Source organism: Octopus sinensis, linkage group LG1 (genome assembly GCF_006345805.1).
Source record: "Octopus sinensis linkage group LG1, ASM634580v1, whole genome shotgun sequence".
NCBI classification, from domain to species: Eukaryota; Metazoa; Mollusca; class Cephalopoda; order Octopoda; family Octopodidae; genus Octopus; species Octopus sinensis.
In genome coordinates this window covers 53,533,862-53,560,805 of record NC_042997.1, presented here as the reverse complement: position 1 = coordinate 53,560,805, position 26,944 = coordinate 53,533,862, and the positions used below count along the sequence as shown (strand labels likewise).

Below are 26,944 nucleotides of genomic sequence, written 5' to 3'. Positions count from 1 at the left end.
ATGCATAATTTGGAATTAAGAGTAGAAATTGTGCTATGCTCCAAGACACAATTCTCAGCAATTAGAACTTTTAAAGTTGCTTGGGAACATCGTTACATCTTTCATTGTGTATTATGTTAAAACAATCAGAGTAACTGACTTTTTTATAAATATGATTGTTTTGAGATAGATCACCCTTTAACTTCTTTGATATGAACAAAGTGTGTGTGCGTGTGTGTGTGTGTGTGTGTGTGTGTGTGCGTGTGTGCTTGCACGCTTTTCAATCATCTACATTCTAATTTCTAAAACCTTAGCAAAAACCTTAGAAAAAACTTTTCTAAATTATATGAAGAAAACTTTTGACACCAAAAGTAATTCAGTGAAACTACAGATAAATAATACAACAGTGATGTGTGGGAGGGGGGGATCAAATAGAATACTAAATTGTTGTCATCAAAAATTTTAGATGAAAAGATACATGACATCCAAGGGTTTGAAAGTAAATAGAAATGTGAGCTGTGTACATGACATGATGTTGTGAATCCTAATCTGAAATTTTCAGCATCTCAGCTATCAACTTAATAAACCTGAAACTTTTTCCCATTTAAATTAAACTCTTCTCAGACACATTTGCCTCTTGCCTCACAGAGTGAGAGATTATCTTCAACTTCTACATCATGAGGCAGATATCTCTCACTTGGGAAAGACATCTGTTTATCCTTTAAATAACAATGCAGGCTTATTGGTTTAGTGAACATCAAAAGCAATTTCCTAATGCAAGACAGAAAATACAGTGAGTTGGCTGAACATTGTAAAAACAATGGTTAGAAGGTAATATCCCTTCTTATTGGAGGATTTGATGGTATCCGAGGCCTTGGACTAGCAGAAAAAATGTTGCCAGAAAATTATCAGAAACTGTCGAGAAGGCAAGCCATTACATGTGGCATACGAGGGAGGAAGAGTGGTGCAGCAAGATCAAACATTGAGTATGATAGAAACACTTGGTCCAGAGTTGTAACATCATCAGCCTCATCATCATCATTTAACGTCTGCTTTCCATGCTAGCATGGGTTGGATGATTTGACTGAGGACTAGCGAACCAGATGGCTGCACCAGGCTCCAATATGATCTGGCAGAGTTTCTACAGCTAGATGCTCTTCCTAATGCCAACCACTCCGAGAGTGTAGTGGGTGCTTTTATGTGCCACCAGCACGAGGGCCGGAAAGCGGGACTGGCAACAGCCATGCTCAAATGGTGTTTTTCATGTGCCACCTGCACAGGAGCCAGTCCAGCGGCACTGGCAACGACCTCGCTTGAATTTTTTTCACGTGCAAATTGTGTGGGAGATTTGTGACCTATGTCAGCAGGCAGCTCTGGTGTCACACTGGAGGTGGTAGTGAAGGGCCCTACAAAGCTGTTTCACCACCTGATGAGAAATCAACTCCTGCATTTGGAGATGGAGTACAGCAACACCATCAGTACACAAGTGTTTACCATAAATGCACTGTCACATTTGGAATATAAGCATGACACTGACAGGGTTTCACCTATAAGACTTTCCTAAAAATATTAGTGTCAAAATGTTTACGACAGGCATGGCTGTGTGGTTAGGGAGCTTGCTTCCTAGCTACATGGTTTCGGGTTCAGTCCCACTGCGTGGCACTTTGGGTAGGTGTCTTCCACTATAGCCCCGAGCCAACCGAAGCTTTGTGATTGAATTCGGTGGGCGGGAGTTACTGCCGTGTGTGTATGTGTGCGTATAGCTGCTCAGTGCCTCTCCGAAAGAGAGAGAGAGGGAAGCAACAAATCAATGCCCATAATCTATCATCATTTGCCATAAAATATAAGTTTTAATGTATAAAGAGAAAAACATTTAAGAAAATAAGAAATATGGCAGAATGGCCCTACCTCTATTTCAGATACACGATTGGAAAAATTGGGAATTGCAGCAGCTGGACTGTTTAGATCTTTGCGAATATAGATTCTCTGAGTTGAAGTAGCCATAGCTGTAGGAGCTTTCTTCTCAGAATCAGGTGGCTTTCTTTCTTGCTGAACAGCTGAAAGTAGAAAAATGAAATAATTTTTAAAAGATTTGATAATAATAATGATGATGATGACGATGATGATGATGATGATGAAACTTTGTAGACCATAAAAAAACACCCTTTTTTTCCTTCTGGTTTTCATTGAAAAACTATTTCTATGAGCTGCTATGTACTTTGAAATGTGTATGGAGAAGATTATTTTGGGTGTACTTAAGTAATAGTATTTCAAAATAATCCATTATTTGAATATATATTGCACTTTATATTAAAGCAGGGGGAAATGTAAAAGAGGAAAAAAATTTCAGAGAGTGAGACAATTCTAGGAAGAAAAGTTTGGGTGAAGTATTGATTGTAAAATCTTGTAAGTGAAACACAGTAACAGTGATAGGAAGAAGAAAGACAAGTGAAAAGATATGCAGTTGGCTAATTCAGAGGAGTATAGACCATTTTATTACCAATACAAGAAGTTGAAAGCATCTGTGAGCTAATGAAGAACATTAATGGCTTAGTCTTTGGCAATCAATCTGACAGCCTTTTGTATTTGTCCTAGAGCATCACTCTTCTCTATATGTAAGCAATACTTCTGTGTGGCTCTTAAACTTTATGAAATATTAGCATCTGATTGAAGCCAAAGTATTTATTGGCCCAAAAGAGAAACCCAAGTCCCTGTAATGCAGTTTTGGCAATGTTATATATGTGGGAATTGCTCTGAAAGATTATCAAAGAATATGAATCCTAGCATTTGACATGACTTTGCAAGTAATAGTTGTGTGTTGTTCATTACCAGAAAGGATGAGGTACAAGACTGTTTCCTTGATAAAGCATAGTCATTGTATATTTGTTCGGTTGAAAAGGATTTAAGTCATCCTCATTGAAGGCTGTTCTCAAGGTCTATGCTCATAAGTTCAATATCTGTCAAGTGTGAGGAGTTTAGGTTGTGTATGAATGTTGCTGGCGTTCACAAAGGTTAAAGAGGAACGGAGGTTAATGTCATCTCCATAGGAGAGAATGCAAAAGTTTTTTTTAGGTAGGTCTTTAATGTGCAACAGAAAAAGTAGGGGGTAGTAAACCTTAGAGTACAATGATTCAGTTTGACATGAATTTTCATATCCAGAAATGAGAAAAGGATGTACACTATAAGCAGTCAACTTAGCTTGGAAGTTTTGATGTCTTGAAGGATAAGGTATTAGATGACCAATAATAAAAGATTATAGCATCTGGCATATTTATATTTCAGCAGAAAGCAACAATAGATAATAATATAAAAATGCATTAAAAAAAGTGCAAGCAGCCATAAAGCCTTGTATTTTCCATTTTTAATTTCAACCTGAAATAGATTTCCTCCAACAGAATATACCCTAGAAAATTTTTACAAAGATTCTGGAACATATTCTCCGCAACAAGATTATTAATGAGTTATATAGAACTGAGTTCCCAGCCCAGAGAGAGACAACAAAACACTTGTAGTGCACTTGAACTGAAACACATGGAGCTGGTAGTCCATTGGATAATCCACTACAAACTCTGACTACATTGTGATAAGAACCAAATTAAAATTGTCATGGAAATAATACTTTGTAACTAGTGTAACATCACCATCGTTTTATATAAACACAGCCATAATAAAGACAGAATATTGCAGAAGTATATGGAAATTTCTTAATCTCTAATAATATAAAATGATGATGAAACAATCATGTCATTCATCTTCGTTTCTTATTTAAAAAAAAAAAAATTAAAATCCATAACAAGACAGTTTGGATATCCTGAAATGTTTGAATGAAAAACTATTTCCAATGTTTAAACATAATCAAGTGAAATACTTCAACATTATGTATCACTTGGTGAAAAATGGACACTTGTATGACAGTAAATAAAACATTTTAAAAACAAACTCTGGCTAAAAATCAATTCCTGCTCTAAACTATGTGCTTCGTTTATAGAATTTGCTTTCTTTTTGTTGTTTCTTCAGAGGCAAACATTGCTGAGTAATAGATTTATATATGTCAATTAATTTAGTTGATTTATGGACATAGTCATGGGATGCAGGCATTCTACCTGGTTGAAAACAGATACCACATCTTTCCTTAGAGATATATAGTTAACATTAGAATAGGCAATATATGACCTAATAATTCATGCAAACCAAATTTCTAGAAGAATCTAACCTATATCAACAAAGAAAAATTAAATTAGAAGATTTCAAGCAAACAAATGGAAGTTATCAGACTCCTAGTGCACTAATACGGACAAGAAACAGAACAGTGGCATTAAAGGGGTATCTACCTTTATATGTTTTGTGAGACAGTATAAGTAAAAGATGACATTTTAAGGGCACATAATTTCCTGCCATATAGAATTCATAAACAATCTTAAGATGGTGACTGAAAATGAATAAGGACAGAAATGTATTTTTACAATCCTCTGAGTGCAATCAGCCTAATAGTAATTTAATGTCTGTTATTCCATATGAACATGGCTTAAATGGAAGGGGGGGGGGGTATTTGAAGCAGAATTTTTACAGCTGAATGTTGTTCCTGTCACCAACCTTTACTTGTTTTTCAAGCAAGTGGTTTTTGTAGACAGAAGAATTCAAAAGCACAGACAGCAGATAATTTATTGATATAAAAAATTAACAAACTTCACTGGTTGCACCCCAGCTATGAATTGTGATATCAAATTTTGTAAAAATAGCCCAGTACAGATTGTAAACATTCACACACACACACACATATACAGACAATGTGTTTCTTTCAGGCTCCATCTACTAAATTCCCTCACAAGGCATTGATTTGGTCTGGAGCTGTAGCAGAAGACTTGCCCAAGGTACTATGCAGTGGGATTGAACCCAAAGCCATATAGTTGAGAAGTGAACTTCTTAACTACACAACTACATCTGTATATATAGCCACAATAAAATACACTAGTTAAAACATAAGATATAGCCACTTAGCAACACCAAATAGTGGTAGCAGTATAACAACTAGAAGTGTAATAATATATGTTTATCATTGTAGCAGAGTATCAGTGTTTCATAGTAGTATTACAAAACTAAATTACTATTAGCATGAAGTTACGCGGGTTATCATTATCACGACAGTACAACTAGTCAATACTGAGACAAAACAAAAGGACAATCTTAAACATATAAAAATAGTATTAAACTACTTCACTATCATTTTAATGATACTGCAGATCATAGCTTCTCGGTGTGAGCAGTACCACCCCCACCATTGAGACGGTCCAGGTAGGTGCTGGTGCCTGAGGGGGCAGTAGAGAAAAAGGAGGCATTGAGAGGAAGGCAGTGAATTGGGGGACGCTATGAATTTATTATGATATTATCATAGTATTGTACACAAATTATATAATATTATATTGAATATCAAATGATTCATAGTATATATAAATTAGTAAAATATAAAATATTTATTTATAAAAATAGGTGTGGGGGCGCTGAGGGTATTATGTGGTCATGAAAGGGGCAGTGGCCCAAAAAGTTTGAGAACCTCTGCTGCAGATAGATAACCATAATAGATACAATACTTTGTATTTTCTAAGTCGGAGATGAGTAACCTTTTTTCTTGCAGCAGGCCTCATGAGAATTTACTAATCATAAATCATACCACAGCACTAAAACATTCATTTAACAAACATAATACATAATACAGAGTATACTATATATCATATCAAGTAAATCATGAAAGTAAAAAACGATGATCAAGAGAAAACATAAGTGGATTGGAAGGAAAGAAATGAAATTTCTGTTCGAATTGACAGAGTAGGGTCATCATGGTTACAAAATTGTAGTAAAAGTTTACTATGTTTATTTTTAGATATTATATAAGCATGATATTACATGTGCCTCACAACAAGTCATAAATAATCATAATTTTCTCGTGTTTGTTCTGTCATAGTTTGAACTAGACTTCCTATGCCTATGAATTATTATAGTTGACGTGTTGCAATTCGATGTTTTAATACTTTTGTGTTGTATATATCACCACAAACTCCTTGTAACATCTACTTATAGACACTGCTGCTCTAATGGTTCCAATCTGAACTTGTTTCTGATATTCTACATACATACATCATTCATTTATATCCTCATGAAATACAGACATTGTATGTTGCTTGAAAAAAAAAGAACCTCATAAAAACACATCAGTACACATTGGAAACAATATATTGTTTTCCAGTACAATATATTGTTTTCCAGATTTAAGCAGTCTATGCACAGACATCTTTTGTCAATGTAATTTTTTACCACAAATCTGATCTATTGGCTTGTATAGCATGACCAGCTTGGATACATATGTCCCAAAGAATTGTAATTTTCAACTAATTTAGCAGGTTTATGTCCCCACCATTTCTTCTTCATATGGGAGTCCATATGATCCAGTGCAAATGCTGACCAAATCTATAATGGTAATATATTCATTTGAGGCTAACGTAGAACATCCAAAGATGATGAGGTCAATTGTTTCTCTGGTTGTGCCACAACAGTGGCAGGCAGAATCAGCACCATTATTATTATTATTATTGTTATTATTATTATCAAGGCGGTGTGCTGGCAAAGTCGTTAGTATGTTGGATGGAATGCTTAGTGGTAGTTCGCCTGTCACTACGTTCTGAGTTCAAATTCTGCCGAGGTCGACTTTGCCTTTCATCCTTTCAAGGTTCATTAAATAAGTACCAGTTATGCATTGGGGCCAATGTAATCGACTTAATCCCTTCCCCAAAATTTAAAACCAGTAGAAAGGATTATCATTATTAAGGCGGTGAGCTCGCAGAATCGTTAGCATGCCAGGCAAAATGCTTAGTGATAGTTCGTCTGCCGCTATGTTCTGAGTTCAAATTCCACCAAGGTCAACTTTGCCTGTCATCCTTTCGGGGTCAATAAACTAAGTACCAGTTAAGTACTGGGGTCAATAAAATCGACTATCCCCCTCCCACAAATTTCAGGCCTTGTGCCTAAAACAGAAACAATTATCATTATTATTATTATTATTATTATTATTATTATTAAGTGGTGAGCTGGCAGAATCGTTAGCACACCGGGCAAAATGCTTAGCAGTATTTCGTCTGCCACTATGTTCTGAGTTCAAATTCCACTGAGATCAACTTTGCCTTTCATCCTTTTGGGGGTCGATAAAATAAGTATCATCCAAACACTGGGGTCAATGTAATCGTCTCATCCCCATTTCCCCAAGCTGCCCTTGTGGCAAAAATTTGAAACTATTATTATTATCATTTAAGGTGGCGAGCTGGCAGAACTGTTAGCATGCTAGGCAAAATGCTTAGGGGTATTTTGTCTGTTGCTATGTTCTGAGTTCAAATTCTGCCAAGGTCAACTTTGCCTTTCATTCTTTCAGGGTCGATAAAATTAGTACCAGTTACACACTGGGGTCGATGTAATTGACTTAATCCTTTCCCCAAAATTTGAGGCCTTGTGCTTCCACTAGAAAGGCTTATTATTGTTAAGGCAGTGAGCTGGCAGAATCATTAGCATGCTGGGCAAAGTGCTTAGTGGCATTTCAGCTATCTTTACGTTCTAACTTCAAATTTCACAGAGGTCAACTATGCCTTTTGGGATTGATAAAATTACGACCAATTGAACACTGGCATCAATGTAATTGACTTAATCCCTCCCCTGAACTTGCTGGCCTTGAACCAAAATTTGAAACCATTATTATTATTACTATTATTATTATTATTATTATTATTAAAGTGGCAAGCTGGCAGAACCATTAGCACGCTGGGCAAAATGCTGAGTGGCATTTTGTCCATCTGCATGTTCTCAGTTCAAATTTCACCAAGGTTGACTTCACCTTTCCTCCTTTCAGGGTTAATAAAATAAGTACCAGTTGAGTACTGGGGTTGATGTCATCGACTTATCCCTCCCCCTAATTTCAGGCCTTGTGCCTATAGTAGAAACGATTATCATTATTATCATCATGCTGGATTGATTCACATTTTATTAAGGGACAAGTATCAATAATGAACTGAAGCTAATTAATTCAATCAGTTATAATCCTCCCTTATTATTTTGCAGACTATACTCTTCACCCAAAGCCAGACCTAGGTAGTATGAAATGATAAGAAAAACTAGATTTATTCATAGCAATTTTGCCTGGAGTTTATTTCGGAGCATTTTAAAACTAATCAAGATTTTCTCACATTCAAGTAGAGGATGAAAGTTACCTCCAGAGTGAGAGATAGAAAACAAAAGCTAGTGGAAAACTTATAGCAACTCCCCACTTCCCACCAAAAGGGTTTAAGAACACAAGAATCCATTTCTCAGAAAACTGAATTTTCATGCTTAAGAGAAAAATATCTGAAAAATCATGTTTCAAATGATTATGCTTTGCTATGGAGGTTTCATAATGCTGAAACATGTCCATAGTTATCCCCTTACCTGATAAAAAAAAAACTGATTTTTCTACTATAAGCATGAAACTTCAACTCTCTAAGAAATTAATTCTTAATTTCTTAAAATCATTTCCTCTTTTCTTTAGGAATTTCTAACATTTGCTGTTAGGTTACTGTTTTCTCTCTCTAAGAGACAAATTTTAACCCTTTTAGAAATTTTGTATATGTCATCCAGTACATCACTTCCCACCTGAATTATATAAAGTCAAGGCATTGGTTCATTAGAATTACTCAACTTAGCTAACTTTATGGAGGTTTTTATCGAAGTTTCACAATTATTATAGGCATTTCTATTACGAAATCTAGTACAAAGATGCATGCATATGCGTGTGTGATGTATGACAAACATAAATGCATTTGTGTGTGTGTGTGCGCGTGTGTGTGTGTACACACATATGCGCATACACACACACACAAAGAAAGAGGTAGACAGAAAAAAGTTTATGTTTTAGTAATTCTTAAAAGCCAATCTTCAGAAAAAATCTAGAAAAAAAATTAAACACACACACACACTTTCTGTTGAAAGATCAAAGCTCTCAAGGAACAGAATTTCTGATGTTTTTTTTTCCTTCCAGTTCCTTAAGTTCTTGATGCCCTTGGGAAAAGAACATACCTAATAATTTCCAATGTTGCTTTTCAAAACTCAATGCTTCATGCTAACATGAGAAATACTTATTCTCTCTGCACTGCCTTTAGCTAATCCCATGACCTTTAAAATAAACAGTCTTTAAATCCTTCTCTACAAGGTTCAATCCCTTACTTTGTGATGTAACATAAAAAGAAATGAGAAACAGCAAAGGGTTTCCCTTGAATTTATGAAGTTCCTTTTAGGTGATCTTGCGCAAGAAGCAACAGAGCAAAAGGAAGAAATAAACTTTAATGAAAATGAAAGGTTGCCCTTTAAGTTTAATCTGAGGATTAACGACAGTGATTTGGAAGCTTAAAGAATTGTTTCAATATTTCAACTCACACAACTTTGGCAGTATCTAAAAATATAAATAGGTTCTACTGTAGGACAAGAAACAGGAATAACATATTACCAAATAACTCAACAGTTCTCTGTTTCTCTCTTTCTCAAGTTTATATTTCAATTATATTTATATTCACTTCCTTTTGCTCTCTCCTTCATATTTCTATATGATAAACACATACACAAACACCTAGATATAAATGCAATAATATAGGCATTCACACACATATCCAGATATAAATACTAACTTATATAGTTAACCGATACAATGACAAACACACACTCATAAAAATATAAAGTAATTATAAACACAAGAACTTTTGCAATTTTAATGAAAATATTTTTTGTACAAAGTGATGAATAGAATACTCAACTAAAGTGAAAAGAGGGTACAAAAAAATCAGGTTTAGAGCAGGTTTAAACACTTGCAAACGTAATGGAATTACAAGAAATAAATACATATATTCTATATCTCCAGTGGACACAACTATGTTTCTAGCAGTCAGAGATTCAAAGAAATCCACAGAGACGTGATGCTATCATCAACAGAACTGCGAAGATAATAGTATGAGGACTTGTTTACATACACCATTAAGCAGAATTGATAATATATGATAATATATGGAAACAGCAAGATATGAATCACAAAAACACTTGATTTGCTTTGTAACACACTTTATAACAATGCTTAATTCACTGAAATTAACCTTAAATAAGCTGCAATATATATTTATACCTAGAGATTATAGGTATAAATATACTGCATTTATAATGAAAATATATTTTTTTTGGGGGGGGGGGCTCAAAGTGATTAGCAGAGTACTCAATAAAAGTGGAAAAAGTCAGGTACAGAACAATAATATAAGAATAGCTAAAATAAAGAGACACTTGAAATATTATGCTACATAGTAGAATAAATGCATAATATATTACTTGTTAAAGGTATCTCTACAGATATTCTATAGAAATTATAATATATTCTATATTATTCCCAGGCACTATTGTGTTTCCTAACAAACATCATAAAAATATATGGACACATGATGCCTTCATCAGTGAAACTGAAAGGAGAGTTGTATGAGAAGTTTAGGGTTTATATACACTGTGGTGTAATAGTAGATGCAAAACTGATGGTTCCTAAACTGGTGATGTATATAGAAGCAGTTGAAATATCAAAAATACAAAGATATTCAATTTTTTTCTGGAGTTGCTTAGGCAGAACTTTTACTAATAGATTCATATACTAGACTATATATCCATTTACTAATAGATCCATATACTAGACAGCTGTCACTGAAATAGATCATTGTGAAATTCAAAACTTGAAAGATGATTAATTGTTCAACAGTTTTCTAATTTGAATAAATGAATTATTCTACCAAACTTATATTCTGCAATTATCTGCCTTTGTTCACACTCCACCATCATTTGATGGAACTCCACACAACTCAATGTTGTTGAACAAGCTGTATATTTTAAAAACATGTTACCTACATTTAATATTACTTCCTTTGCAAATGATTTCCCCCAAACAAAAACATTTTCTCACCAAAACATCTGTATACTTTAAATTAACTGTTATCTGGTTAGTTCACCATGAAGCTAGCTTATCTAATTCTTTAAATAAACTAAAATAAACAATCCTAAATTTCTTTAACTTCTGTCCTGACTCATTCCAATTTATTCCCTCTCTCTATCTATCTCTCTCTCTCTCACTCTCTATCTATCTATCTATCTATCTACAAAATTAAGAGGAATGACCACTAAAGTGGACACCTAATATGCTAAACATAGACATCAAATCGCCATTACCACAAAGAGTGTGTGTGTGTGTGTATATATATATATATATATATATATATATATATATATATATATATATATATATATATAGAGAGAGAGAGAGAGAGAGAGAGAGAGAGAGAGAAATTGTTCCTTGACAAACTATGTCCAACACATGTAAGCATGGAAAAATGGATGGTAAAGCAATGATTGATTGATTGATGGAAGGAAACTCTGTTTTCAGTATAGAATCACACTATCAGTAACACACACACACACAAGATAAATTTAATACAGTTAGTCTCAAGTTTATAGCACATTGCGGAAAATAAAGAGATGTAAATACATCTTGTAGTGCCTTTCTGAATGCAAAGGGAATAACAAGCTGTACTTACATTTATTTCCTTTCTACATCAAAGGTTGTATAAACTGTGGGATAACTACACTAAATTTATCTTAGATTTTCTAATCTCTGTCTGTGCATGAAATATTGGTTATATACATACATACATACATATATATATATATGGAGCTAAATTCTGTTTTTAAATGTCTTGCTTCGAGAGCTGCATTCGGTCCGATTCGTTTATTTTTGGTAGTAATGACTTTGAAAGTCCCTTCTAGCGTGTGGCATTTATGTGTAATAATGCCCTCTATATAATATAAAAAAACATATATATATATATATATATATATATATATATATTTATGTGTGGCTATATATATATATATATATATATACAAGGGTAAGTCAAAAATTATCCGCATTTTCACCATAACATATCTATTATTGTCACACTGCCATCTGCGCATGCGAGCTTATAGTTGGTATTATTGTGGTTGCATGATCAAAGTTTGAGCCTTATTGCACCCTTTCTCTTTCTGGCTTTAACAAAGAGCAGTGGTCCGATTTCTCTGGTCAAAAGATGTGTCAGGTGCTGAAATACATCGGAGGCTTTTAGCACAATATGGGGACAGTGCACTACTGCGTAAAAGTACCATGTATGAGTGGATCAAGAAGTTTAAAAGCAGCTAGACAAGCATGATGCACAAAGAGGGAACAGGATGCCCGTCAACCTCCATCACTGACAGGAAGATTCAACAAACTTGAGAGATGTTCTTCTTTGGTGCACATTGCTAGTGGAGCAGCCATGCTTACACTGTAAAACTAGAAAGAAAAATGGTGTGATCAGGTTCAAACTTTGGTCACATAACCACAATAGTACCAACTATAAGCACACATGTGTCAATAATAGAGATATGTTATGGCAAAAGTGCAGATAATTTTTGACTTCCCCCTCATATATATATATATATATACATACATACATACATATATATCATCATCATCATTTGGTGTTCAATTTTCCATGCTTGCATGGATCAGGAGGGATTTGTTGACGCAGATTTTCTATGACCTGTTGCACTTCCTGTCATCAATCCTTACCTGTTTCCAAGCAAGGTAATATTTCCTAATGGCGAGACATGTTTTTCACAGAAGACTGGAAGTGAACAACATCACTTGTATAACAGTTATGCTTGTCCATAACCATGTCAAGAAAGAGTACACATAAATTCATACACACACACATACATGACAGGCTTCTTTTAGTTTCCATCTACAAAATGCTTTCTCAAGGACTTTCTCTAGGCAACCAAAGACATTGCCCAAGGTACCATTAAGTAGGACTGAACTCAAGACTATATGGTTGAGAAGCAAACTTCTCAACCACATAACCACATCTGCACCTATACACACATATACTTATATAAGTTAATAAAAATGACTCAAGAACTGAGAGCTTTGTAAATGGTAGATATATCTATATATAAGACTATTTTTTAATTTATGAGTCCTTTTCAAGCCTAGCCAGGTTCATGGTCCCGGTTTCTGGGGCGTATGTGTTCCCCCCAGCTGGACGGGATGCCAGTCCATTGCAACGTTACTCAAGAAACAGGAAGAAAGAGTGAGAGAAAGTTGGGGCGAAAGAGTACAACAGGGGTCGCCACGCCCCCCCCCCCCCCTGCTGGAGCCTCGTGGAGCTTTTAGGTGTTTTTGCTCAATAAACACATACAATGCCCGGTCTGGGAATCGAAACCGCGATCCTCCAACTGCGAATCCGCTGCCCTAACCACTGGGCCATTGTGCCTCCACATATATAAGACTAAGGCATGGCTAAATGCAGACATGGATATATAGCTCACAAGTCTGCTTCACAACCACATGGTTTTGGGATCAGTCTCACAGCATGGTACCCTGGGCAAATATCTTCTATACCCTGGGCTAACTAATGTCTTGTGAGCGAATTGGCTGCTAGTAACTATAGAAAGTTTGTCATATGAATATCTATGTGTATGCATGCATGGCCCACATGCATGTTTGCATGCACCACATATTCATGTCTACAGTCTTCACGATAGTATATCCATACAAACTTGCTTTTATGTATTTCCTTGGTAAATTGACACTAACAGATAATGCAACACAACAACCACATATATGACCCTAGGTCTCTTGCAAATAGGAAACCATGAGATGGTTACAAGTAAAGTAAATATCATCATAATATCTGCACAAGACATTATGGTTGACTGGAGCTAAACAACAAGAACAATACATAAGAAAAACACACACATACACTCAACATGCTAAAAATAGGAGCCAAATCTCTAAATGCATCCAGCTGTCTTCAAGCTCTATTTCACATGTCTGCTTTCACTGCATCCTTTCACACATACACACACATACAGATTAAACAAAAATCAATATATATACAGACAACACAGCACTTACAAGGAATACAAGCAGTCCTAGATCCTCTGCATGTCAGTTACTCTTTCTCTCTCTTATATTTGTTTTGTCTCTGTCATGCTGTCAAATGTGTACATATGCACATAATACAAACACACACACACACACACATATAAATATACATGAGTGAATGTGCAAATGAAAGAAGGGTACTCAACACATTTATTAGGAGTTACATGTATAGATCAAAACAGTTTGATTCAAATTCCATGGTACTTAAAGTTTCAAAGCATAAGATAATGCTTATCCTCAGCTGTAGGAAAATTGACTTGGTATTTTTTATTTACCATTACGCATATTTCATTTGCTAACAGGAATTACAATGTTTAGAATGTTACATAAACATGGAAGAAATTTCCTATTTGAAATTCTTCAGACTGAGAAACAAATAAAATTTCCAGAATATTCAACTTTAATCTGTACCTTGCATCAATGCATCTACATACATAGGTTGTAATACTGGAATAAGCAGATGTTCTTCAAGAGAGCACAGCTTGGATTTTACCCTACCTCCATAATATGTATGCATTTCTTCATTCTTTTTGCTCATTCATTTTTATGTTCATTTTACCATGTTAGTAAGAATTAAACAATTTTATTACTGAGTCCATTACTTTACAACTGGATGTCCTTCTTGTCACAAGAGTGTCCTAGCTACATCATGTCTCATCAGTAGATAATACCATGATGACATTTTCGGACAACTGCTTATGATGTGAGTGATATCTCCAGTGTGAACTCCACAGTCTGCATCGGTTGTCACATTTTTCTGCTTTTCTTGCATCTCTATCCCTTTTGTGCATCAGGTACTTGGTTGATATTTCCTGCACCTGGATTGCAAATGCATACCCTTCTAAGTGGGAGGTAGTATTCTGGCTATTTGTCCATGATAAACTACTTTGATGATCGATGTTACTATCATCACAGAGCTTTCTAATAACATATCCATGCATAGCCTTCTGTTCATATAGGCTCATCCTTTCATTTGATGATAAATTGCAGTAGGTTGCATGTGTATGTATATATATGTATGTATTATTAGTATTAAGGTGGTGAGCTGGCAGAACCGTTGGCACACCAGGTAAAATGGTTAGCAGCATTTCATCAATCTTTATCTTCTGAGTTCATATTCTGTCACAGTCAACTTTGCCTTTCATGCTTTCAGGTTGATAAATTAAATACCAGAGAAACACTGGGTTGATGTAATCAACTAGTCCCCTCCCCAAAAATTGTGACTAATACTAGAAAGGATTATTATTATTATGATTACTAAAAGTGGTGAGTTAACAGTATCATTTGAGTGTCAGGCAAAATGCTTTGTGGCATTTGTTCTGGTTCTTTACAATCTGAATTCAAAATCCTACCAATAAAATAAAGTACCAGACATGTACTGTGGTTAATTTAACTGACTAACCTCCTCCTCATCCTAAAATTTATAGCACTGTGTCTCTCTGAGAAATTGTCATTTTCAGAACAGTGGGTCGGCAGAAGTATTAGAGCATCAGACAAAATGCTTTGCAGCATTAGTTCTGGCTCTTTACAGTCCAAGTTCAAATTCCACTAAAGTCAACTTTGACTTTCATCTTTCTAACTTTGTTTCTATGTAAGAAACTATTATTTTTATTATTATCATGCTTAAAATGAAATTTATCTATTACTTAGATATAAATTTAGGTGTCTTTGGGTGTCTACAGTGGCAGCAGTTTGCAGGCAAACTGATTTGGTTCAATTTGACCGAGAGAAAGTTTAATTCAGAAGTAAAATAACTACAAAACCTTAAATGTTTACACAAAAACAAATGGGAAGCAATGGGAAATTGCTTCAATCAAAAATCAAAAATAGGTTTCAAAAAGTAGGTTTATAACTTGGCCTACTGAAAGAATAGCAAAAAAAAATTTTTTAATATGCTAAAGAATTGATATTTGACAACAGATACAAAAACAGATTGATTTTATAAACAGAGCAAATTTCATCAGATATCCCAGTCCCATTATTATTATCATTGCTTTTTAAACTAGAATATATCCATAAAAAAGTGTGCGACTGGAGAGACAGGTGGCAGAAAGTGGTTGTAGAAGTGTTATATGTGGTTGCTGTAAATGTGGAAAGTTTAAAGCTTTAAGCTCTAAAACTAGTGTTTATTTTTCGCAAGGTATCTTGGGATCAGCACTTAAAGAATTTCAAGAGATAGGCATAATTTACAGAAAATTGATTAATTTTTAAAGGATATATAAATGTTAAGATTTAACATTATATATCTATTGAGTAATTTAGATCCAAAAGATCTCAGATATAGTTAGGTTTTTATGTTCTTTTTTTCAGCAGGAGAGGGATTAAATATCTGATACAGACATGGATATATGTTTATGAGCCTAGATTAGATTGGAGAGGACATATAGCCATGGTTATCTAAATATTGAAGTTAGATATACTTGATAGATACATCTCAGTGTATCTAATTAACGTCTGTATTAATTTACCTTCTACCGTGTATTTATAACTGAAAACATCATCATCATCATTAAACACACCATTGCTTTAAATATAAATTTCCTACACTTTAACTCTATCCCAACTATAAAAGCCTTGTTGAAAATGTAAATGCTCTATTGATACCATCAAAGGTTGAAGAGAGAAGGAAATGGTAGAAATATACATTATATATCATTATCATCATCATTTTTAACATTCACTTTTCCATGCTTGCATGGGTTGGATGGAAATTATTGAGGCAGATTCTCTATGTCCAGATGCCCTTCCTGTTGCCAAGTCTTACCTTTTCCAAGCAAGGTAATGTTTCCCCAATACTACAATATTGGTTTTACTTGACTCAACAGGTTTTCTCAAGCATATCATATCACCCGACGTATCAGGGGTACTATTTACTGGGCCGGACATGCATGGCTGTGATCTCTCTTTAGTTGCCAGGTCTTCTCAACCACAGCATATCATCAAAGGTCTTGTTCTCCTGTCATTGCCTTTGTAAGGCCCAATGTTCAAAGGTCATGCTTCACCACCTCATCCCATGTCTTCCTGGGTCTACCTCTTCCACAGTTAGGGAGTGGCATTTCCTCACACAGCTGTCCTCATCCATACGTAACACATGACCACAACAGCACAGTCGTCTCTCTTGCACACCACATTTGATTCTTTATATGCCCAACTTTTCTCTCAGGGTGCTTACACTCTGTCTTATATTCAAACTGACATTATACATCCAGTGGATCATACTAGCTTCATTTCTTTCAAGCCGACACATGTCCTCAGCAGTCATGGCCCATGTTTCACTGCCATGGAGCATGGCAGTTCACACACATGCATCATACAGTCTACCTTTCATCCTGAGTAAGAGGCCCTTAGTTGCCAGCATAGGTAGGAGCTCCTTGAACATTGCCCAGGATATTTTTATTCTAGCCACTACACTCTCAGAGCAACCACTCCCACTACAGACTTGGTTGCCTAGGTAGCAAAAGCTTTTTTACGATGTAATAGAATCTGTTTTCTGTACATCTTCAGTGTTTATTGCCCATGTGCATCTGCCACACCCAAAAACTATTTTCCCAGTCAACCTTTCTTTGCTTGATGCCAATTGGAACTAACTCAAATTTAGAAGGGAGCATCACCTAATGAATCAAAAATTCTCATAAACTGACATACCACTAATACAGTTCAATTGTCTGAAGACAAAAGAAACGTGTGGGCATATGTTTCTGCCTCAGTAGGCATCAGCAGCACAGCTGTTACTCTACCTTAATTCTAGCAGACAGAACACAATTATGACCTGGGTATTTGCTTAAATGAAACAAAAAAGTGCTCAGAGAAATAAACTAAGCGTGGCCATTGGCAAGTACAACAAATATGAAGAAGAAATATATACAAGATAAATTTTAAAAATCAAGACTTTATCTTGTATGGTTTTTAATATACCCTTATTAATCTTATATATGTGAACACACACACATTTATGTATTATGCATGTATATTCAGTCGGGTTGGAAGAATACATATTACTGAGGCATTGTTTTACAATCAGATGCTTTTCTTGCTGCTAAACTTTGTTTGTATTTCAAGAGAGTGTGTGCGTGTTTGTGTGAAAATCCAGGAAAAGTTCCAATTTATTGAAGTAGTGCATCCATCACAGAAAATATGATATACTAATCAAAGGAATAAAGGTGACAGTATCATCTTTATTCATCAGTTACGATTGTTTCCATAACGAGTAGAAGTGCTGTGTTAATCAATATGTTGGATCATACATACAAAAATTATAGAAGCTGTGTAAAGTCCATGCAACATTGAATAAAATTACCACCACCAGTCACCTCATCATGACTATCAAAAAAATGTAATATTTATATAAACTTCTATAATTTTTTTTTGTAGGTATGATCCAGTGTGATTTCACATGTTGACTGATCACTTTATTCTATTTTGTATATATATATATATATATAATCAAAATCAAATCAAATCAAATCAAAACAAATCAAAATAGATGAACATCAATGGAATTTGTATCTTTGTGGTACCAGTGCCGGTGGCACACAAGAAAATCATCCGAACGTGGCCGTAGCCAGTACCGCATAGACTGGCCTCCGTGCTTTGGGGACGTAACAAACACCATCCGATCGTGGCCGTCCGCCAGCCTCATCTGGCACCTGTGTCGGTGGCACATAAAAACACCATCCGAGCGTGGCCGTCTGCCACCTGTGTCGGTGGCACATAAAAACACCATCGGAGCGTGGCCGTTCGCCAGCCTCGTCTGGCACCTGTGTCGGTGGCACATCAAATCACCCACTACACTCTCGGAGTGGTTGGCGTTAGGAAGGGCATCCAGCTGTAGAAACACTGCCAGATCTGACTGGCCTGGTGCAGCCTTCGGGCTCCCCAGACCCCAGTTGAACCGTCCAACCCATGCTAGCAGGGAAAACGGACGCTAAATGATGATGATGATGATGATCATATATATATATATATATATATATATAATATATATATATATATATATATATATATATTCAATTTTCAGCAGAAGTTACAGAATGACTCAATGGCTGAGAGTTTCATGCAATGGAATGAACCAAACTTGAATTATTCTGTAACTTTTGCCAATTAATAACAATATATACATATATATATATATACATACACACTCTTTACGCTTTTACTTGTTTCAGTCATTTGACTGCATCCATGGTGGAGCAGCACCTTTAGTTGACCAAATCGACCCCAGGACTTATTATTTGTAAGCCTAGTACTTATACTATCGGTCTCTTTTGCCAAACTGCTAAGTTATGGGGACGTAAACACACCAGCATCGGTTGTCAAGTGATGTTGGGAAGACAAACACAGACACACAAACATATACACATATATATATATATATATATATATATATATATATACATACATATATATACATACATATATATGATGGGCTTCTTTCAGTTTCCGTCTACCAAATCCACTCAGAAGGCTTTGTTCGGCCCGAGGCTATAGTAGAAGACACTTGCCCATATATGTAATATGTATGTATATACTCATCTTTTGAGATCTATTTTTCTGTTTACTTCACAAAACACACACACACACACAGCTTCAAAACTGTATACTGTATTTAATATCATTTTACATAAAGTATATATTCGATAAGTTATGCAACTTCAGATATCTGCAGCAAATGGCAGGCTGTTTTGATCACTGCAAGACTTGCAAATGTAAAGCTGTTTTGATCACAGTAAGTCCATTAAATGTAAAGCTGTTTGCAAGATTTTCAAAATGAAAAAAAACTTAGCTATCAGTTGTAACTTATTCTGTGCCACTCATGTAGACTTTCTTTGATTAACAACCTTCAATCACACAAGTCAATGATATGGCTTCTGTATGGTTACTGAACTCACAAGAAATAGCAGTCAAATCTCCCTCAAAATCACATCCAAGCATCTTTAAAAAAAATAGAACTCAATATATAACAACAGAACTGGATATGCTTTATCGCAAGACAGCTTGGCCACAGCTGGAACCTCTTTGATCACAAGACAGTTCAATCAGAGCAGGGTTGATGCTAAATAACTTGAAACATGAGACATTATATTCTCAAGTATTAATAGACTATTTTCACAACTAGGAAATTTCCAAAAGCTTTCTTATTCAAGAGCCTATCATTAGTATAATCTTCAAAAATTCTACTCCACTGACACATTCAATATCAGATAACTGTTCTTTTCTCAGTTATTTTGAGCAAAAGATAATCCTAAAACCTGAACTTACACTGTCTGGATTTAGGAACTACTAAAAGCACTATCTCTTAATCACAGCTGTATTTTTGTTACATGATTATAACTGATATTTCTTGAGAAGTTTTCACATCTTTAATTCACAGACATGTCACATTCATGATAAAACAAAGACAACATCTCTTTAGATTTCACTTCCGCTAATAGAGATATTTAGAAATTGTTCAGCATGCAAAAATACAGAGCAGTTCTTTAAGAAAACCAACAAAGTTAAGGTTTAGTTAAAATTATTCCACGCAGCAACTTTTAATTATAACTCAAAACCTAATGATAACAAATTGTGTTAGAGGAAGTCTATTTGGATAACCCAGATGACCACACCAGCATTTGGTTCAGCAAAGCACAAATGGTTTGTGTGCACATGCATGTGCATGAGTGTGTATGGGTGAATTTGTGTGCACATGTGTATGTGCATGTAAATACACACAAATACACATACATATATACATACGCAAACACACACATTTTCCAATACAACTTTCAATGTGTCACTATGTAAAAGATAGAGTCCTTAAGACTCTCAAATAATGTAATCTAATATGCATGCAAGAATAAACACACAAAATACACAAGGAAATAAGAATACACACACACATATATGGAGAAAGAAAGTGTGTGTATGAGTGTGCATGTGTGTGTGTGTTTAGAGGAGACCAACCACAAATCTATTCGATATAGTTAAACACAGGAAAATATAAAATCTCCTTTATAATATATTAAGAATAAGAAGTGTAAAATATATCCAAGCAATCAACTATGATAAGAAATCTTGCCAAACTGCAGCAGAAAATAGCAAGAGAAGTAAGAAAATCTTATTTCTTAACATTACACTTATAAGATGCAGAGAGGAAGAACTGGAATAATTATGAAGAACAATTAGTCTTTAGGAAGTGTAGTGGATCATGTGTTAATTACATCACATTTTTAGTAAAAGAATCAGTTTGAATATAAAAATAATCAACAGCCTTGTTGAGCAAGGTTTATTATTATTATGCAAATATTTTCAAATGTTGAATAATCTTGAGCTATTTTATTAAAAATACTATTAATGTCGGTGCTACTGGACAGCTTCACATTTCCAAAGATAAATCCTAACTGGGAAAATTGCGAAACATCAACTTACCTGGAATTTGAAATTGGGACCAAGCGTCTACAAGAAATATATTTATTTATCAGTAGAATATAAAAACAAATAAATAAAAATGTTAAATTAGAAAGAGAAGAATTAACAAAACAAAAGAAGCGGTGGTGGGGGGATAAAAAATAATAAAACAGATTAAATAACAGAAAATAAAATATAAAAGAAAAAGTGATATAGTGAGAATTTTTACAGAAACCTAAGTAAAAATAATAGTTTATAGCAAATGAATATAACAGAAAAAATAAGAAAAGAAAAGAAAATAGAAAGGAAAAAATAGAGTAATTAAAAAGTAAAATGATAAGGTTGCAAGCAATTTTGGCTTAACTTGATTTCTAAAGAGAATATAAGGTAATATTAATGTACTTGTTTGAAGATCTGTAAGTGTACAAATGTAGTTGAGCTAATTATGCGTATAGGCTGATGCTGTTGTATTTTATACCAATATAAGTTCATTAGAATCTTTAGAATTTCCTTTCTTAAAACAGTCACAAAAAATAGTTAAATAAACAATCCATTCCAAACTGAGACCATTCCTAAACAAGAAATATGTCAGGACACTACTTTTTGGTAATTATGGGGTTTCTATAAAGACTCTTACAAGAACTGAAGTATAATCTTAAATTGAGTTTACTCAAACATCAAAACTATTTTCAACAATTCTTAATGAAATCCAACTTTCCAAAGGTACAACTGAAGAAAGAGTACAGAAAAAAAAAATGATGTATAGATGTGTAGGGCGAATAGAGTATATTCATGTATACACATACAGCATATATGCAATTACTTCATATTTACACACACTAGTTTTCTTTCTCTCTTTGACTATCTCCTTCTCTTTCTCTCTCACAAACACACTCATAAATACACATTAACTAAAAGTAAAATAAAGTTATTCAGTGATAAATCTATTAATAAATAAATTATGCTTGCATAGATATAAGTATTTTGTCTTATTTTAACCAAAATAATTCTGAAAGTATTTCTGACACTGCTGTGTATTTTAAAGTCACACAAATCTAAATTTGGGTTTTGTTTTTTTTTACACCTGATTAAAAATATGTTTCAAAAGCAAAATTAAAAGAATTAGCTCACAGAGGGAAGCAGAATAAAAGCAAATTAGTTTTTTAGTGATATATAAAGAATCACCATACTTCAAAGCTTAATGTATCTAATGCATTACTTGAATAATTTAAGGCAGATTAATGAAGCCAAATTAATAGTGATACTAGATTAAGAAAAGAATGAACAAAGGGAAATAAATGACACAAAGTCAAAAAGCTGTAGCAATCAATTAATGTTATTTTTCTTTCAATAGATAGACACAAGGTGGGGTGGGAGTCTGGGCTAAAGGAGTGAAGACAAGAGACATCATACCACATGCTTTTATCCTCACTCTCTCCACCTTTTTCAAACATATTAATAACTAATGTTTCAAAGTAATCAGCAGTAAGTAGATGCATTTAGCAATGGAAATTGGAAAAAAATTTTACCTTTGGGGTGGGACGCACTTTTTAGACTCTGGGAATCAATTTTGTAGCAATTATAGGGTGCCCCATCAGTGGTGGAACTGGAGTAGACACTGGGTGAACTGGTGATACTTGGACCTAACCAATTGTAAATAGGTATGTTAATAATTAATTGGAGCTGAAAAAGGGGGAGATTAATTCGGGGACTAAAAATGGAAGAACAAGAAATCTTCTGTTAGCTACACATTGTATGAATATTGGTTGAGGTAGGGAACTGTAGAAAGGGAAAAGTATATAGGACTAAACCTAAGTATGTTTTTGAAAAATACAATAAATAGTTAAGTTCATTGGTAGAATCAAGTCATCTCAGAGGATACACATGTCTTCTCTGCTATTTATGATGTATCACACAGTTATAAACTATTTTCAATTGTTGCTGATAATCATCTTTCGTTTATTGGTGTAAGAATTTGATAAATTAACTTTACTTTCAGCTCCACGAATAATATAGATATATAAGGAAAATTTAGCAGGCAGGGAAGTTTTTGTGTTAAAATAAGAATGCTGCAGAATTGCATAAATAGAAAATTATCTAAATGAACAAAGAAAAAGTTAGATAATAATAGTTAAAATAACGCAGTACAAACAGGATGACTCCTGACTTAAGCTGAATTATGGATACTAAAATTGTACGGAAACCAACTCAACATCCACAGAGATATGTATTAGTAAAAGTCAAGAAAGATTTGTGGTGAATGACCAAAGGTAATGTAATGAATAACTATTTCTTTTTATTAAACTCTATTTCTATGAAAGCAAAATGTTTTTAAATATTTCACCAAAGATAAAACGCAAGGATTTGTTTCAAATTGTCAAAGTCCATTAATAAGCTTGATTTAGGTAGACACCAAAAGGCTTTTTGAAATATTTTGGTGTGATTAAGTGAAGCTTGCTGCATGTCAAAAAATAATTCCTTGTGATGTGCCTATCATTCTCATCAACTAGACCATATTTCAAAAGTTGCTCTGAAAGAAAGGTAGCCATCTTTTTGATGAATAAACAAAGGTGTGATATTTTCTTAATGGAGTGAACATTTCTGTATTATCCAATTCACTTCAGCCAATGGTAAAAGAGAAATAATAAAAAACACTGCTTACATTTTCTTCAGAAAAAATATATATATATATATATATATATATATATGAATTTTAAATGGGAGATTAAAAAGCTGGTGATGCAATGGATCAAAGAGGCAAATGGAAAATATATAAATATGATAAATGCTTGACTTTTGCCTAGTTTCAATCTCTAAAGAAGCAAGACAGGCAGTCATCATGTATTCCGATATCTATGTTTTATCTAATATAAAACATTGAATATAAAAATATTCTACGGACTCAAAACATCCTTCATTCTAAATATTAATGTATTAATGGTAGATGGTATCATATAGTTTTGTAATATTATTAAGAATGTGTGTGTAAATTTGAAATAATGATTAAGAATAAAGTAAATATTCCTGACACTATCAGGAATATTCTATATGTTGTTTCAATACTTTTCAAACTGAACAAAAATACTCTAATTAATAAATCAAAAATAAAGGTATCTAATTTTTGAAAAATCAAATTAAAATTTTTTATTTATACATTAATCCCAATTGTATTTTTGAAAACATTTGCGTTCAAAGTAATACAAAGAAAGATATTGAATTAAACATCAATTAATGTTGGATTAATTGAATTCATTTGTCAGAATTGATGTTGGCTTAGAGTATTTACTTTTCAGCTTTAACAAGCTCTTACCAAAGTAATGAATATTGTCACAGCCAACTGTTTTTTCTACAACACCGTACACATTGTCTTGTCTTCTTTTCTAGAAGTAAGCAATTAATGCTAGCCTTCCCAATTTCAAAATTATATTTTAGAAAATGCACTGATAAAATATTTCCATAAAATAATTGTCTATAATTGCAATAATTTAGATGTATTAGGTATTTATAAGGAAAATTTCAGGTGTATACAAGATATTTCTGAAAGACATAAGTAATAAGAGAAGAAAATCAGTTTTGATTGCTTAAATATCAATAAGCTAGTCATGAATAAACTTCGAGCTATAGTAATAAACAATTCAGCTACATAAAACCATTTTTATAAAATTCAGGTGACAGTCCATGTTCAAACAGTCATTAATGCAGGATATCCAAAGTATAAAGTATAAATCTAAAACAAGCAGGAAAGGGAAAACAGAAAAAATAACCACCGTATATCATTTAAAATGCTACAGCCTTATAATGGTTTCTTACACAAGCACAAAGCCCTTGACTTTTATTTGAAAAGAAATGGCAAGTTATGACACTCATATATTTTTGAAAAGTAATTAGTAAATGGTTCTGTTAGAAGTGAAATGGCTTCAGTGAGAAATTGAAACTTCATGCTTGGTTTACTCTAAACTTCCTGCCTTAAGAGTCTGCTGAGCTGAATGTAGTTTATTCTGCCAACATCAATATTTTATTCATATATATATATACAGGGGTTGGACAAAATAATGGAAACACCTAGCATCATAGCATCATCATTTTGAAATATCTATAAAACCATCAAAAGCTTGTTTTTTTTTATTTATTATTAGTGTTGCTTAATATGTTTAGCTAAAATTGCTGTTTCTTTTCAGATATCATCAGAAAAAGGTAATTAAAACTCAGTAAAATGACAGCTCTATCAGACTTTTAAAGAGGTCAAATTGTTGGTGCTCGTATGACAGGTGCTAGGGTAATGAAAACAGCTAAAATGTTTGGTAAATCAAGAAGTACTCGAAAGTAATGACAGCGTTTGAGAAACAGGGAAAAACCTCCTCATCGAAATAAAACTCTGGAAGAAAACCAAAACTTTCAGGGAGGAACTATCGGACTCTTATACAAATTGTTAGAAAGGATCACAAAAGTACAGCTCCCAAAATTATTGCAGAGCTTAATGACCACTTTGTGAGCCCAGTTTCCACAAAAAACTGCTCGCTGGGAGCTGCACAAAACTGGATTTCACAGTAGGGCTGCAATCAGAAAACCACTACTCTTAAAAACAAACATTGCAAAGCATTTAGAGTGGAGTAAAAACCTACAGAATTGGTTTCTAGAGCAGTGGAATAATGATATTTTCTCAGACAGCTCATCCTTTATCCTATTTCCAACCACCTGCCAAGTATACGTGTGGAGACAGCCAAAACAAGCATTTGACCTAGACTGCCTTCTTCCAGTTGATAAACATGGAGGAGGATCTGTGATGATCTGGGGGACTATATCTTGGAAATCAGCCGGTCCAATGGTTTCCCATCATGGCAGAATTAATAGTCAAAACTGTTTAAGCATTTTATCTGATCAAATTTATCCTATGGTTGCGGAACTGTTTCCGGAGGGAAACATAGTCTTTCAGGATGATAATGCACCAATTCACACAGCTAAAGTTGTAACTGAATGACACGAGGGACATTCTGGTCGAGTTGAACATCTTATCTGGCCACCACAGTCCCCAGAACTCAAAAATAATATTGAACATTTATGGTGTATTTTAGAAAAACAAGTAAGGAGTCGATATCCTCAACCATCATCACTACAAGAACTGGAGACTGTTTTAGCAGAAGAATGGATAAAAATTCCTTTGGAAACAATTCAAACTTTGTATGAGTCTATACCTCATATAGAATTCAAGCTGTAATTACTGCCAAAGGCAGTCCTACCCCATATCAAAATAAATTTGTTTGAAATTTTAAGGTGTTTCCATTATTTTGTCTAAACCCTGAATATATGTATATGTGTATATATATATATATATATATATATAAATATACAGTCCATGACTTTCAGGTGCTTTGACACCTGGCACTTTGAAAAAGCAACCACCAAATCGCAGCCTACTGGCTAATGCACGATCCATGTACGTTATGTATATGTGGCTGATAATATTGATATATATATATATATATATAAATATACAGTCCATGACTTTCAGGTGCTTTGACACCTGGCACT

General features: G+C 34.1%; 1 protein-coding gene across 8 annotated transcripts in view; it reads right to left on the bottom strand.

Moving 5' to 3' along the window:
* Positions 1-26,944, bottom strand: part of LOC115212530 (orphan steroid hormone receptor 2) — a 204,607-nt gene that overhangs the window by 38,059 nt on the left and 139,604 nt on the right. For 4 of the 8 annotated variants that reach the window (XM_029781356.2, XM_029781361.2, XM_029781353.2 and 1 more), the window contains 3 exons: positions 22,945-23,058; positions 21,437-21,463; positions 1,888-2,036 (listed from right to left, as the gene is read on the bottom strand). In XM_029781356.2, the coding sequence (XP_029637216.1) occupies positions 1,888-2,036; positions 21,437-21,463; positions 22,945-23,058 (290 nt within the window). The remainder of the gene's footprint in view (positions 1-1,887; positions 2,037-21,436; positions 21,464-22,944; positions 23,059-26,944) is intronic. The other 4 variants (XM_029781362.2, XM_029781359.2, XM_029781357.2 and 1 more) reach the window with 3 other exon arrangements.